The sequence below is a fragment of the Lonchura striata genome, chromosome 18 (assembly GCF_046129695.1).
Source record: "Lonchura striata isolate bLonStr1 chromosome 18, bLonStr1.mat, whole genome shotgun sequence".
Classification (NCBI taxonomy): Eukaryota; Metazoa; Chordata; class Aves; order Passeriformes; family Estrildidae; genus Lonchura; species Lonchura striata.
This window is the reverse complement of record NC_134620.1, coordinates 6,424,439-6,439,232: the sequence shown is the minus strand read 5'-3', so window position 1 is coordinate 6,439,232 and position 14,794 is coordinate 6,424,439. Positions and strand designations below refer to the sequence as shown.

The window sequence follows — 14,794 nt, the reverse complement described above, 5'->3', positions numbered from 1 at the left end:
GTGCTAAAAGTTAGGTAGTGTGAAAATTTCATAGTGCACTACTCATGTTTCAGGCACAGCTTGTCTGAAATGAGCCTGATCCAATTGTGAAACCTCCTGCCATAAAGTTGTGCAGCATCTCGGGATAACAGGGAGCCTCAGCTGAGTTTCCTTGAAGGAACTGCTCTTGAATGCCTTCTAGAAGGAATAAATATAGTTAATTTTGGGGGGAAAAGTAGTAATTTTAGAGGGTTCAAACAGTTCAATAGATTTTAATTTTAAAAAATATTTAAAGAGCAGCATGACCACATTGTTGTAACCAAGATCACTTGGATGTTGCAGGATTTTTCGTATGTGCACAAAGTTCCATCATTTCAACCTTTCGTGGGCTCTTCCCTGTTTGCTCCACTGAAGATTCTGCCCAGCCAGTGCCTCCTACCTCTGAAGATTCCAGATGCCTGCATCTTCAGGCCTTCTTGGGCTGTTCCTCCGAAAATTGAACAACTTCCATTGCCACCTGCAGCCACTTTCATCAGAGATGGCTACAAGTAAGTACAGCCTTGCAGGAAATGGGTCTGTCAAGCCCATGCCTAAAGCTGGGTAACTAAAATGCTTGTTTGTATTGACACTGCTTTAACCTGCAAATGTATTTTAGACCTTTTAGGTTTGTCATTGACTGAGTTCAACACAGTTCTGATAGCAGGAACATTTAACCCTGGCTTTGGCAGTCAGGGGTGTTCCAGTGTGGGTCCATTCTCAGGGCTTTTAAAGGAACAGGATACATGCAGTGCCTGAATTAATGGTAATTTTTGATACAGGAAAATATTGTCATTCAACAGAAACCACAAGTGTTGGGAAACAAAATTAATGCACTGAAGCCATCACATCTCTGCTCTCCCATTTCCATATCCAGCCTCCAGCCAGGTTCCCTTGTGTCACTTTGAGCTCCAGCCTGGTGATCTCTGGTCCTGGTGACTCCGTTTGCCATTCTGAAAACTCTGGAAATGTTATGAGGGCCTATGAGAACTCCCCAGCCTCTGTTCCCATGAGCTCCTCTGAGCTCCTGTGGTGTCCCTGAGTGGGGCTGTGGGGAGCTGCTGATCAGACAGCTGTTGGTCCATGTCCTGTCCTGTCCCACCCTTCCTGATACCAAAAGAGGAGACCTACAGGGAACAACTGACATTCATTTTCAAAGCTTGGATTCCTCACTCAGTTCTCAGAAATTAGCAATGTTTATGGAGGAAATTCATTGCTGGAGGTTTTGAATGCTAGCAAGAATTGCACCATTAAATTAATAAAACTTCTTAAAAAGCATAGTAATAGTACAAAAGTCTCCTGCTGCACTACTTCACTTCTAGAGGAGGCAGTCTGTATCCTTAAATCAGTCTGTAAATCTTTTAAATCAGTCCTTTTGCAGCCCCAGAGGGTCCTTCAGTGTTCTCAAAAGAATTGCAAAGGAGAAATTGTAAACCCTTGATATAGTACCTAGGGAGCAATTTAATTCTCAGGTTTTTTCATAATAGTAACTGATGCACCAGGCCTGAGCTGGTTATTAATTTCAGGTATTTGTTGGGGGAAAAAACCCTTTCATTTTCAATCTAATCCAATTAGAGTGAGGATTATTACTGCAGGCTTCCGACAGAGTGGTGATTGCCAATCAGGGTTTCTAGGTCACCTTTTCTTATTAGTCTGAGGCACGCACTCTGCTGCAGCTCCACAGCTCCTTCAGACTCTGCTTCATTATTTTGTCCTCTCTAGCTTTGAGTTGGACATACATCAGTTCAAGGTAATAAAATGGTTGTAAGGAAAGAGGTCTTCAGTGTTTTCCTTTTCAAGTCACTATTGATAGGTGGGCATTCAAATGCTAGTCCTTTCCAATGACACACAAAATACACTGTGAGGACAAACATGGAAAAATCCTGTTTTCCCTTCCTTATCTAGAGACTCATTGAGATCTTACACTCTTTCCTCATTCTAATATGCAATTAACACATTACAAGAAAAGTAAGCAGGTTAGAAGTGATCTGGAAAGAGAAAATAAGATACTTTTCTTTGATTAGCCCCTTATTACCTGTTTCTTGAATCGAGTCCTTGCAGATGGAAGACAGATCTCATGGGAATGTACAAACTGTTCTCTGGTCACTTGAATTTGGCAGGAAATGACAAAAACAGAGTAATAAAACTCAATCATGAATGGAGATGACCCAAAAATATGATTCTTAGCTTTACTGGACTAACAGTTTGTAATGGAACATATCCCATTGTGCCATAGACTGTGTAATCCAAAATGAGGATTTGAATTTATAGAATCATACAGAGCGTGTCCATGAGGTGACACCATGTATCAGAGCCACATGTATGATTTTTGACAATTATTTCAAGTGATCATTTCTAAAATAAAGATTTCTATCTCTCTGAGATACTTTCATTCCTACTAATCTGTGTCTCTTCACAGATAGTGGTGTTTAAAATAAAAGTTTCTATTCTTTTGTCCCTAAAAAAGTTGCAAACATTCTAAATCTTAAGTTGATCATTTGTCTAGAAATTGTTCTCAAGAGCATTTGAGTTTTAGGCCATAAGAATAATCTTTAAGAGGGTGAAGTAATACTTTTTATCACAATTATAAGAAACAATGGTGCTTGTGGTGAGAATTCTGAGTTCTGTTGAGAGCCATGAGTCAAGGTTATGACCAGAGTGTTCTTTACTGCAGTTTCAATGAAACCCTTCAGGTTGCACTATCTCCTTGTATTTAAAAATGAGCTTTGACAGAACGGGTCTCTGTTCCCATCCCTTCCCTGCAGCAACGTGCCCAGCGTGGGCAGCCTGGCGGACCAGGACTACCTGCAGATGAGCACGCCCCAGATGAGCACGCCGGTGATGCTCAACAGCGCGGCCCCTGCCAGCAACAGCGGCGCGGGGGTGCTGCCGTCCCCGGCCACGCCGCGCTTCTCGGTGCCCACGCCGCGCACGCCGCGCACGCCCAGGACTCCCCGAGGCGGGGGCACCGCCAGCGGCCAGGGCTCCGTCAAGTACGACAGCACGGACCAGGGCTCCCCCGCCTCCACCCCCTCCACCACGCGGCCGCTCAACTCGGTGGAGCCGGGCACGGTGCAGCCCATCCCGGAGGCGCACAGCCTGTACGTGACCCTCATCCTCTCCGACTCCGTGCTCAACATCTTCAAGGACAGGAACTTTGACAGCTGCTGCATCTGCGCCTGCAACATGAACATCAAGGGCGCCGATGTGGGGCTGTACATCCCCGACTCCTCCAACGAGGATCAGTACCGCTGCACCTGTGGCTTCAGCGCCATCATGAACCGCAAGCTGGGCTACAACTCCGGGCTCTTCATCGAGGATGAGCTGGATATTTTCGGCAAGACTTCGGACATCGGCCAGGCTGCAGAAAGGCGACTGATGATCTGCCAGAGCAACTTGATCTCACAGATGGGAGAGGGAGCCAGGAGGAGCCAGGAGCCTCCCATGAGCCTCCTGCTGCTGCTGCAGAACCAGCACACGCAGCCCTTCACCTCACTGAGCTGCCTGGATTACATGGCCTCCAACAACCGCCAGACACTGCCCTGTGTTAACTTGAGCTACGACCGGCTGCAGGCTGACAGCAACGACTCCTGGGTGGAATGCTTCAACGCCCTGGAGCAGGGCAGGCAGTACGTGGACAACCCCACGGGGGGCAAGGTGGATGAAGCCCTTGTCCGAAGTGCCACTGTCCATTCCTGGCCTCACAGCAACGGTACATGCGCAGCTGAGCCTTTTGTCTCTGAATGTTTTGTGACCTCTGTAAATTTGTTTAGTTGTGATCCATATCACCTTTATGTGGGAAATGACAGGACTAAAAATATGCTGGAGATAAAGTAGATTTCTGAATATGTAAATTACATCTGAAGTACCAATAATCTAGTTGTCCTCAGACTTTGTAGCCTAAATTGGGAATGAGTCTGTGGAAGTTCACAAATCTGAAGCAAATTCAGGTATTTGGGGGGAGGCAAAATTAGGGGCCCTTTTTGATTTCAGAGACGGGTATAAGCAGTCAGCAGAAGAGAATTGCTCTGTTTGAGTTAGAGGGGGAAAAGGGGAAAATGTCCGGGGCGGGGGAGGGAAATTAGAATTAAAAATTACTTGTTTGTATACTGAAGCTATGTAGCTCTGACATCTTGTGACCTGAGCTGGACACCAGTGATACTGAAATGTGTGTGTAAATTGCTGTGGTGACCGCAATGTTTTTGAAAATGCCATGAAATTGCACATTGAGTACCATCCATCCAGCTAATTAGAGTTGTCCAAATTCCATGGGCAATGTGCAGAGCAATGCGAGGAACAATCCACAAAAGCTGTTGCTGTGTCTGAGGGATTGCTGTCCCTCCCTGAAGTGATTGCTGCTCCTTGTCCCTTGCAGTGCTGGACATCAGCATGCTCTCCTCCCAGGACGTGGTGCGCATGCTGCTCTCCCTGCAGCCCTTTCTCCAGGATGCCATCCAGAAGAAGCGGACAGGAAGGACCTGGGAGAATATCCAGCACGTGCAGGGACCACTCACCTGGCAGCAATTCCATAAGATGGCAGGACGGGGGACCTATGGTACCTACACTGGGCTTGGTGCCAAGTTAGAGTGCAGCTTCCTAGAAATGGGCACTTTCTCCTGGAAATGATAGAAAGGGGCTGTTCATATGGTCATGGGGTGGGAGGCTCATCACAGAGGTTTAAAGTGCCTCAAAAGGCCTTCACCCTGCTGAAGGTTTTACCCCTCCAGGTGATGCACATTTACAGGCAGCAGAAGCTGTGAGTAAGGCTCAGCCCCCACAACCTGAAGGGGGACTGGCTCAGACCAAAGCAATCTGCTATAGAGAAAATGGGAACAGAGGGAGCTGTTTGAGCCACATCATAATGGGAACAGAGTCTGTGTGAACACTACAAATCCCAAAAAACTGGGAATGCTTTCTCCACGCAGGTTCTTGTAGCCTTAATGAGACATTTCAGTCTCAGTATCTCCTCGCACTTCTGTAAAATGCACAGTAACAAACCAGATTTTGACTGTGTAGGTTTGCAGAATAACATCTGACATTTCAACCTGGCTTAACCAGTGCAGTCTGGTTTAATGTTTTTCTTACAGCTCTACCACATTTTGCTCTCTATTGGTATATAATATATTTCTGCTTTCCTTGGGGCTGGGACAACTGGGGGTAACTCCAGTTCCTGTCTAAAGCTGTTGTGCCCCATCTGCAGCACTTCTAATAATTTTCCCAGAATTTGTAATTTGAAGAGTTAGGATTTGTCAATTGTTACCAGAGAGTAGCACCAAAATTCCCATAGAGTGCAGAGCAGAACCTTTGATGGAAAGTCGGTGAATTTTACTGGATGCTGACTTTTTAATAAAGTTGAATTATATTCTGCAGGAGCTACTGGGTATATTTTAGCTTGACATTTTCAGCAATATTTCTTCTACTGAGGCAGTATCTGGGAGAGACCCTGTTACACTGGGTAATAATCCTCTCTGTGGGGACAGCAGTGCTTGGAGTACATCCTATGGAGAAGGGCAGGAGGCAATTTTTAGAATTATAACATTGTGTAGTATTATATATCTGGGAATGAATTTCTCTAAGCATCGGGAATTTTGCACAACCAGGTGGAGGTGGATGAAGAGTTGTAAGGTCAGCTTTTGTGTTCCTGTTATTACTTGTGATTGAACAGGAACTCTATGGCTATGGTTATGGATATGACAAAGGAAAACCAGGAGATGAAGCCTGGGAAGGGCAGTACACGAGCTTGGAGTACACTGGGAGATGTTTTATTGCAGCTTTCTAGGAAAGTTTAAGTGGTGCTTGGATCAGCTCCCTCTACTTCGGCCAACAACTTTGATTATATGACATTCCTTAAGTACGATATAAATCTTCCCTCTCCTTTATTAAATATCTTTTCCAAGAAGAAAGGCTGGAAGCACATGGTTTATCAGGCATGGCACACCCTTGATAACCATTTCCACTCCATGATAAACGTGTAGGACACTCAGAACAGAAAGGGATGAGTGATTTCCAATATTCCTGTAAAAGAACCCACTTCCTGGGCCACAGAGAGCCACTGCAGTTAAGCCAGATATTTTAACTTTTTTTTCTTTATTTGTTTTTTCTCCTGTGAAGGCTCTGAGGAATCTCCTGAGCCTCTCCCGATCCCGACGCTGCTGGTGGGCTATGACAAGGACTTCCTGACAATCTCTCCGTTCTCCCTGCCCTTCTGGGAGAGGCTCCTGCTGGACCCCTACGGGGGCCATCGGGATGTCGCCTACATCGTGGTGTGTCCGGAAAATGAGGCCTTGCTCGACGGAGCCAAAACTTTCTTCAGGGACTTGAGTGCTGTATACGAGGTTGGAAAGAGGGACCGCACTGAATTATTGCTTCTTAAGTGTCATTGCTGTTGCAGTGCATGTCCACTGGGAAAAATCTATGGGCTTTAAAGTAACAACTATTAGAATTAGGGGATTTTTTTTTTTTTTCATTTTGGGCTTTATGCACTTTCAGAGTCCCAAGAATGCTGTCTGAGTGACACTGGGATTCTCTGGGTGTTTTGGGGTGTTTGTTGCTGTCTGCTCTTCCCAGCACACATTAATTTCACAGAGGAGGCAGCAGTGACATTAATAGAGCTGCAGCCTCCCTGTGATGGCCCTACTAAGCCTAAAGAGCAAGGAACACATTAAAGAAGGTGTTGTTTTCTCACAGTTGCTAGGCTGGGGATAACAGCATTATTTCTTTAGCTTGTACTCCCCAACATGTCTGATTCCTTTGTAACCTTAGTTTTGCTGTGCAGTTCAAGCCAACAGATAAATGTAACCCTTTTTTAAAAGATATTTATTAGGAAGCTCCTAGCTGTGTGCTGAGAATGAGCGGCTTAAGCCACAAACCAGTCTCTGTACCATCCGGGGGTGGTTGGCATCTCCTTACGGGTATTTGTCCTTCCCTCCCCTGGCAGATGTGCAGACTTGGGCAGCACAAGCCCATCTGCAAGGTGCTGCGGGACGGGATCATGCGGGTGGGCAAGAGCGTGGCGCAGAAGCTGACGGACGAGCTGGTGAGCGAGTGGTTCAGCCAGCCCTGGGGCTCCGAGGACTGTGACAATCATTCCAGGCTCAAGCTCTACGCGCAGGTCTGCCGCCATCACCTCGGTGAGTGACGCCCCACGGCTCTGGGGACTGCGAGGGCCATGTGCAAACCCACAGGGTGCAGATTATGGTCTGTTTAAATATTTAAAAGATATTACAAGGCTTTATATTAAATTCTTCCATGTTAAATTTGCCTCCTTCAGAAAGTTGATTTTCACTCTGGGGAATTGTGTCATAGATTCAAATTTTTATCTTTCTAGAAAAGTCAATTTGGTATAAGGTGTTTGTGTATCACAAAGATCACAGAATTACAGTCTGGTCTGGTTGGGACCATAAAACTCATCCTGTTCCACCCCCTGGGACCCTTTCACCAGACCAGATTGTTTCAAATCTTCGGCAACCTGGCCCTGAATACTTCCCAGGATGGGGCAGGTGTTCCACACAAGACTGAAGGTGTCCATGGATCTGGTTTATTGCTGCTGACACAATCTCATCATACCTGTGTGACAGAGCCATGTCATGCATCCTTCCAGTGTAAAGGTGTATTTACAGGAGAGGGGAGGTCACTGGGTCTCTGCAAAGGCAGTCAGTTAACATGGGCAGAAGAGGAAGTGCTGGTGTCCTTGGTGCCTGCGGCCTCAGTCTGCTGTGTGTGGATCCTTGAAACCACATGACTCTGAAGTGGACCTCATGCTTATTCCCCCCCTGAAACAGTGACGCTTTTAACAGATCAGTTTGGTTGGTTTTGTTATGGCACCCTGCCCTGTTCTACACCAACCTCAGGAACACTTGTTCAGTGAGGGACTGTAGAACCTGAGGGTGTGGAAGAGTGTAACATTTCCTGGGGTAGGATCAGCTAAGTGCTCCTGGCTGAGTCCCTAGAGTCACCTGATTTCAGCTGGGGACAGACATGGCTGTTTCCTCCCAGAATGGTCCAGAGTCAACATATATTGTATGTGACTGAAAATTGGGATCTTAGCATGAGACACAGGAATTATGGCAAGCCAAGAAAGTACCTCAGGCATCCCCACAGAATGCAGCAGCATGTGCACAGCCAGGTAAAGAACTGGGCTGCTCGGTTCACACCTGAGGCATCTGGCAGGGGCAGCATTGGGAACTTCCCTGCTGGTGATTTACACCACCTCGGGGAGCAAATAAATAATATTCATTTATCACTGTGGTATCTCACAGCAGAAATCACTACATTTAAGTTTGCCATGATTGTAGCTCAGATATAAACGATTTTAAGGTTTTCAGCCTGACAGAGATAACTTGTCAGAGACTGCAGAGCTGAGTACTGTACAATGCTGTTACTGCCACAGTTTGGCCAGAAAGCAGAATGTGTCAGTACCAGCTTAAAGTTACAAAGCCCTGCAAAGTCAATCCTGATTTTAAAGATGATATATATTACTTCGAATTGACACCCTGAGAAATGGATTCCAAAGCAAACAGTGGTCATGGAGAGTCAATTCTTTTAGCATTTGTGTACTCTTACAATGTCGTAAAAGTGCAGGGAACGTCATCCTATTTGCAGGCTGATGCAGGTTCCTTTGATCTGTCACTAATCCCTCTTTCCATGCCATTCCAGCACCTTACTTGGCCACCCTGCAGCTGGACAGCAGCCTTCTGCTGCCCCCCAAGTACCAAACGCCGGCTCCGAGCCAGCCGCAGGCAGCTCCCGGGAGCTCGGGACCCGCTCCGTCCAGCGCCTCCTCGTGTCTCTCGGCCGCCGCTGGGGCCCCCGCCACGGGCAGCTCCTTCAGCTCCACGCCCAGCGCGGGCACCACGAGCCTTCCGGCAGGGAGCGCGTCCTCCTCGGGCTCCTCGGTGCCACAGCTCTCCGCGTCCTCTGCCACGCCCGGCGCCAGCCAGATGGGCACCTCCTCCACGCCGGGCTTCAGCGGCACCGCCGGCTCGGGGCAGGGCGGCGGCGCCGCGGGAGGCGCAGCCGAGCGCTCGCAGGGCGGCGCGGGCTCCGGGGCGGACACCGAGCCGGGCCCCACCCTGCCACAGCAGCAGCAGGAGGGACAGGAAGGGTAAGCGCTCACCTGGCTCAGAGTGCTGCTCTCTAATCCCCTGTCCGGTGCTCAGCCAGCCTCTAAGCCTTAGGGAAACCCTTTGAAGGAGAGGCCTCTCTGACAGGTGCAGCACAGCCGAGCAGGTGGGAGCAGAGCAGGGCCTGTTCCTCTGTAAAGCAGTCACTGACAAAGGGGAGTTGGGAAAAACACCCCTCTGGTTTTTCATCACAAGAATCCCAGCCTGATTCAGCTGCATGGATGTGGAGCTGCCTTAGGACCCTCCACCTGCCCTGTCCTTGCAGAACCAGGAGCACAGGGGTATGTCAGGTCCTGTGCCACACCTGTGGCTTGGCACTTGCAGGTACCCCAAGGAGCTGAGTGTCTCTTACTCCATCACACCTACAACATTAACACATGCAAAATGCAAACCATGGATTTTTTTTTTCCTAATTTTTTTGCATTTTAGGTGTTGTTTTTCAGGCAAGCACACTGAGGTCAGGAGACACAATCGTAGTCCTGTTACTTTAAAACAAATTTGGGCAACACAACTTTTTTAAAGACTTCATTATGAATAGCCATCCATCACATAAAAATTAAGAAAAGGTTTTTAGCATTGTATGTAAGTAACTTCCTGAGGCAGCATGTTTTTCATTACTCTTGTAATAGTGCACATTGCTGATGGTCCTGGTGTGTGTGTTACAGAGAGGGAAATGCCCACATCCTGCTGTAGCTGGGCTTGTCCTTGAGACATCTGTTCCCTGATCTGTGCAAAACACCCTTTGAGCAGCTGCAGGGGCTTCTGACAGAGGCTGAGTGCTTTGATCACTTGCAGATGTTGAGCCTCGCTCTCCTGGCTGAGGCACGGGAGGGGCATTTTACCAAGTAAGAAATTCTCAATTGCTCATTCTGTTGCCAGTGGAGCCTTCCCCGGACTTGAGCAGGACCCCAGGCTCCATGAATTGCTTTGGCACTTCTAAACTCCTACTCTTCCCCTTCCATCTCTCTCAAAAGCAAACCTTAAACTGCACTGAAACCCAGACACACACCTACATGAAAAGATACACAGCTAAGGAGTATTCCATATTCTTCAGGTATAATCCGGTCTGATTGCATTCAGTGAGATGATGTTAGACTGTGGGGTACTTTTAATGCCTGATTAACCCCAGGTATTTTGGATTAGGAGCTGCTGTGAGCGCAGCTCATCTCAATGCCTGTCCTCATGGGTTTTGGTTTTGTTTCTGGGTGCCAGAATTGCTCGTGCTTTCCCTCCCTCTGGCTCAGCCTGGCCCCAGACACAAGCAGTACTGACGCTGTGGCTCTGCCCCCAGCACGTCGGAGCGGGAGCGGATCGGGGTCCCCACGGAGCCGGACGCTGCGGACAGCAACGCCTACCCCCCCGCCGTGGTCATCTACATGGTGGACCCCTTCACCTACACTGCTGACGAGGAGTCTGCCTCCACCAACTTCTGGCTCCTGAGCCTCATGAGATGCTACACAGAAATGTTGGACAACTTGCCTGAGAATATGAGGAATTCTTTCATTCTCCAGGTAATTCTGCCTTCCTCTGTGGCTTCACACTGAGTCTCTGTGGCACAGCACACCTGTGATATGGACACTGTGCTAAAACAGATAAATGACAGATAATGCATGAAATGTAGGTGGCATTTACAAATTATTTTGTTGAGAGTGCAAGTCTATAAAAAAAACAACCCCTTGTGTTTGTTTTGATGAGGAAATTAATTAGAGCAGCCACAGTATCCCTGCATCGAATATGTCCCATGGTCCTAGCAATCCTATCTGCTCGGTGCTTCCTGGAGAGGGATTTCAATTATTTAAGTTGTAACTCGAGTTGCCATTGCCAAAACTGGCCAGTTGTTCCTTTGATTGCTTTACATGTTGAGTTGTTTATACTTGATTTATACTATTTAATCCAGAATAAGTATGTGAAACCAGACATTTAATGTATAATATAACTATTGTATTGTTATTATCTGCTTCTTAAAAAATAATTTACCATGTAACTTGGCATATAAAAACAGTTACTTACTATGGAATTGCTGAAGAATTTGTGTAGCCAGAGGCAGCTCTTGGCCTCTTGCCCAGGCTGGCTGCATTTTGCCAGGCCTCCTGTCACAGAGGCTGAGCCTCCATAAATGTGGGGGGAATGGGAGGCCAGAGGGCACAGGCAGGAACAGTGTGAGAAGGATTTCTGTGCACCTAATCCATGTCTCACCTTGGTTTAACAGTATTTCAAATTAGTTAAAAAAAAAAAAAATTGGAAGTTCTTGTGTCTCAAGCTGGCCAAGGAAAACTGTTGTTTTTGATAGTTTTGACCTCATTGTCCCCTGAAAGGATGGGGCAAACTGTCACCAAAATATTTCAGGCTTGGGAGTGAACTGAAAATCAGATCCACAAGTTCATACTGTGGTAGGCTGCAGGCAGCTGATTGATCCAGACCTAGAGGCACTAAAACCAAAGCAGCCACTGCTACCATGGTGTCTGAAACACAAGAACTGTGTAACCTCTGCACTGCCATTGGAGCTGGGGCTGTAGCATGCTGACCCTTTTCCTCAGTGCTGTTTGTTTCCACATTCACTCTTTGTTCCTCAAAATACATTTTGCCAGTTGAAGTCAAAACAGCAATTTTCTCTGAAGTCAAGGGAAACGTGATCCAGTTCCAGCCCTGTATTCTCACAGCTGTACCACAGCACATTCAACATGCAGTTATTTCAAAATGAATCAAACCCAAATGTTTGCAGCTTTATTACTGTTCCTGTACAGAGGGGGAAGGCCCAGCTCCTGAAATCCTTGGGTAAAGCTGGCTTTTAAAAACACACAGGCACATTTAGTAAGCAGAATGTGCTGCTAAGGTTCTGAAGGTTCAAGCAAGAACTATAAAGTAGTTAAAGTTTTGTGATGCTTTAAGTTTTATTACTACTGAAAATATTTGCTGAAAGAGTTTGTTTGGGTCCTGTAGTGTTGGCAACAATGTAAATGTTTTATATGGACAGCTTCTGCTCCAAAGATCTCACTGTAAAAGGAAAGACACTTTAACAGCCACAAGTAGGACTTGTACAATAAAACCAGTAGATAAAAACAGTGAGGTTACAGTGATTAAATTCTAATTTTAAAATAGGTTTGATCAGAAAACCAGGTTTTTGTTGTGCTTTGTTTCCTTCTGAAGGAGTGTTGTGCCATTTCTCCTTCCTGCTCTTGTTGTGTAGTTGGGTCTTAACCCCCAAACTCATCTCCCGGGCAAATCTCCCTGTACTCTAGTTCTTGCTGGTTGAAACTCTGAATCCTTGTGGGCTGCTTCCCTTGACTTTTTGAAACGGAGCAGCAGCTGAGGCTGCCGAGCTTCCACTGGCCACTAAATTGAAAAGGGGAAATAACCACACAAATCATTGTGACAGAATCTTAATTGTGCCCTCTACACCCCTCTGTAAGGATGACACCATAGTGCCAGTTCTCACAAGGACAGCAAACAGTTCCTGACCACGAGCCATGGAGCCAAACCCACCTGAACACAACGTTCAGGGACTGTGTGGTTCAGGCCACCTGCAAGTGAAGATGTTGCCCAGAAAAACACTTGTAAAAAATTCAGGGAGTTTGAATACAAATGTTTGGGTTTTATGGATTAAAATTCGCTTTCATTGTGATGGAAGCAGTTTTGTCCCAGAGAATGCAGTCCCTGCCTGCTGCAGCCACTCCTGCCAAGGGACCTGTAATGCAAATCGTGGAGCATCCCAAAGTGTGCTGGGTGTTTGGTGACTAATGACTGTGTAGATCTGGTTGGATATTAATGAGCAGCTCCTGGAAGCCTCTCAGCCCTGTTTTATTGTGTGTCTGAATTCCACAGATTGTGCCTTGCCAGTACATGCTGCAGACAATGAAGGATGAACAGGTTTTCTACATTCAGCACTTGAAGTCTCTGGCGTTCTCTGTGTACTGCCAGTGCAGGAGGCCCCTGCCCACACAGATCCACATCAAGTCCCTCACAGGCTTTGGGCCAGCTGCCAGCATTGAGATGACCCTCAAAAATCCTGAGGTTGGTATTGGTGGCAAGAAAATCAAAGTCTGTTCATAAACTGTAACCACTTTCCTCAAATATCAAAGAGTAGAGAAACTACTTGTTGGGGGATTTTTTTCAAGATATAGGAGACGATGATATAAAGGGAAAAAGCAAGCTAATACGGACTAGAAAATAGTAACAAAAACATCAGGCTAACTTGCTTTCAAAACATTTTAAGTTTTTGGTTTTGACTCATAAAGTAAAAAGTTAAAGTGTGAAGGAAAATGAACATTGCTAGTTGGGATTCTGAGTCATTTTGTGGTTTCAATCTATAGTGCTCCAACCAGAGTTTAAACCCAACCTTTATTCACATATATATGCATATATATGAAATAAGTTCCTGTGCCTAATTGCAGATGTTATATTAATTCCCTGAGGTAATGGAGAAATCCCCCTCTTCGATGGGCTTATCTTTTATCTGTTTTAAACTGTAAATATTAAAGCCCTGATTCTGGAATTTCAGGGATTTCAAAGGAAGACTAATCCATCCTACTTTCTATGAAGGTTTTGCATTCTTTGAAAGATAACTGTGAATCCATTAGATCTAATGGACCAACAAAATAATTAAACATTTACCTTGGCATAAAGAGCTGCTTGGGGGGGGTTAAAAACCTACTTGCAAAGCCAAACCTATTGGCATTTACTTACTGCATTTAATTAATCTCTGTTTATTGCATTTTATACGTTGTCTCTCAGTCTGCATTGCAGACTCCCAAACTTTGCTGAAGAATTAAGAAAACATCCAGATGGTTTTTTAATTATGAAACATGTTTGGTGGGGCTCCTCCTGTGTGCTCTTCAGAGAGAAGTTCCAAGGCAAAGATGGGTTTGGGTGCCCATGTGGGAAGCAGCTTTGCAGAAGATGACCTGGAGGTCCTGTTGGACGTGATGGATGCTCCCAAGAAGCAGCAGTTGGGCTGCCTTAGGAAGGTGCTGCAGCACAGCTAGGGAGGTCTTGTCCTCCTCCCTTCTGGGCTCCTCAGAACAAGAAACTCGGATGCACTGGAGCAAATCTAGCTGAGGGCCTAAAGATGATTGAGGGAAAGGAGGATCTGACAGCTGAGGGGGTTTAAACTCCTGCCTGTGTCAGAGACTGGTCCAAAGACTGCTTTCATACCCTGAGTTACGTGTACATAAAAAGAAATCTTCAGATAGGGTATGAAGTGCATCAGCTTTAACTGGCAGCAGTGAATTGTCTATAACCCCCCTTTTCTCAGTCTCCCTCCTGACTAGGAATGCTTTGAATTTACTCATTGTTTCACGCTTGCCTGTCTCTTTACTTGCTGCCAGTGTGTGTGTGTGTGTTCCTTGTGTTCAGTAGTTTCTGATCTATCTCCTGATGGTTGTGCTGACTCTATTGCAGAGGCCCAGCCCAATCCAGCTGTACTCACCTCCTTTCATCCTGGCCCCCATCAAAGACAAGCAGACAGAGCTGGGAGAGACGTTTGGAGAGGCCAGTCAGAAATACAACGTGCTCTTTGTCGGGTACTGCCTGTCCCATGACCAGCGCTGGCTCCTGGCGTCCTGCACCGACCTGCACGGGGAGCTGCTGGAGACCTGCATCGTCAACATTGACCTGCCCAGCAGGTACTCACTGCCCTTGGCTTCTCCATGGATCCATGT

The 14,794-nt window shown here is 46.5% G+C and overlaps 1 protein-coding gene across 1 annotated transcript in view; it reads left to right on the top strand.

Annotated features, from left to right (window-relative positions):
• Positions 1–14,794, top strand: part of MED13L (mediator complex subunit 13L) — a 167,586-nt gene that overhangs the window by 140,976 nt on the left and 11,816 nt on the right. The window contains exons 16-24 of the mRNA XM_021549848.2: positions 322–527; positions 2,781–3,727; positions 4,391–4,570; positions 6,127–6,350; positions 6,953–7,145; positions 8,671–9,118; positions 10,429–10,648; positions 12,960–13,148; positions 14,535–14,758. Of these exons, the coding sequence (XP_021405523.2) occupies positions 322–527; positions 2,781–3,727; positions 4,391–4,570; positions 6,127–6,350; positions 6,953–7,145; positions 8,671–9,118; positions 10,429–10,648; positions 12,960–13,148; positions 14,535–14,758 (2,831 nt within the window). The remainder of the gene's footprint in view (positions 1–321; positions 528–2,780; positions 3,728–4,390; positions 4,571–6,126; positions 6,351–6,952; positions 7,146–8,670; positions 9,119–10,428; positions 10,649–12,959; positions 13,149–14,534; positions 14,759–14,794) is intronic.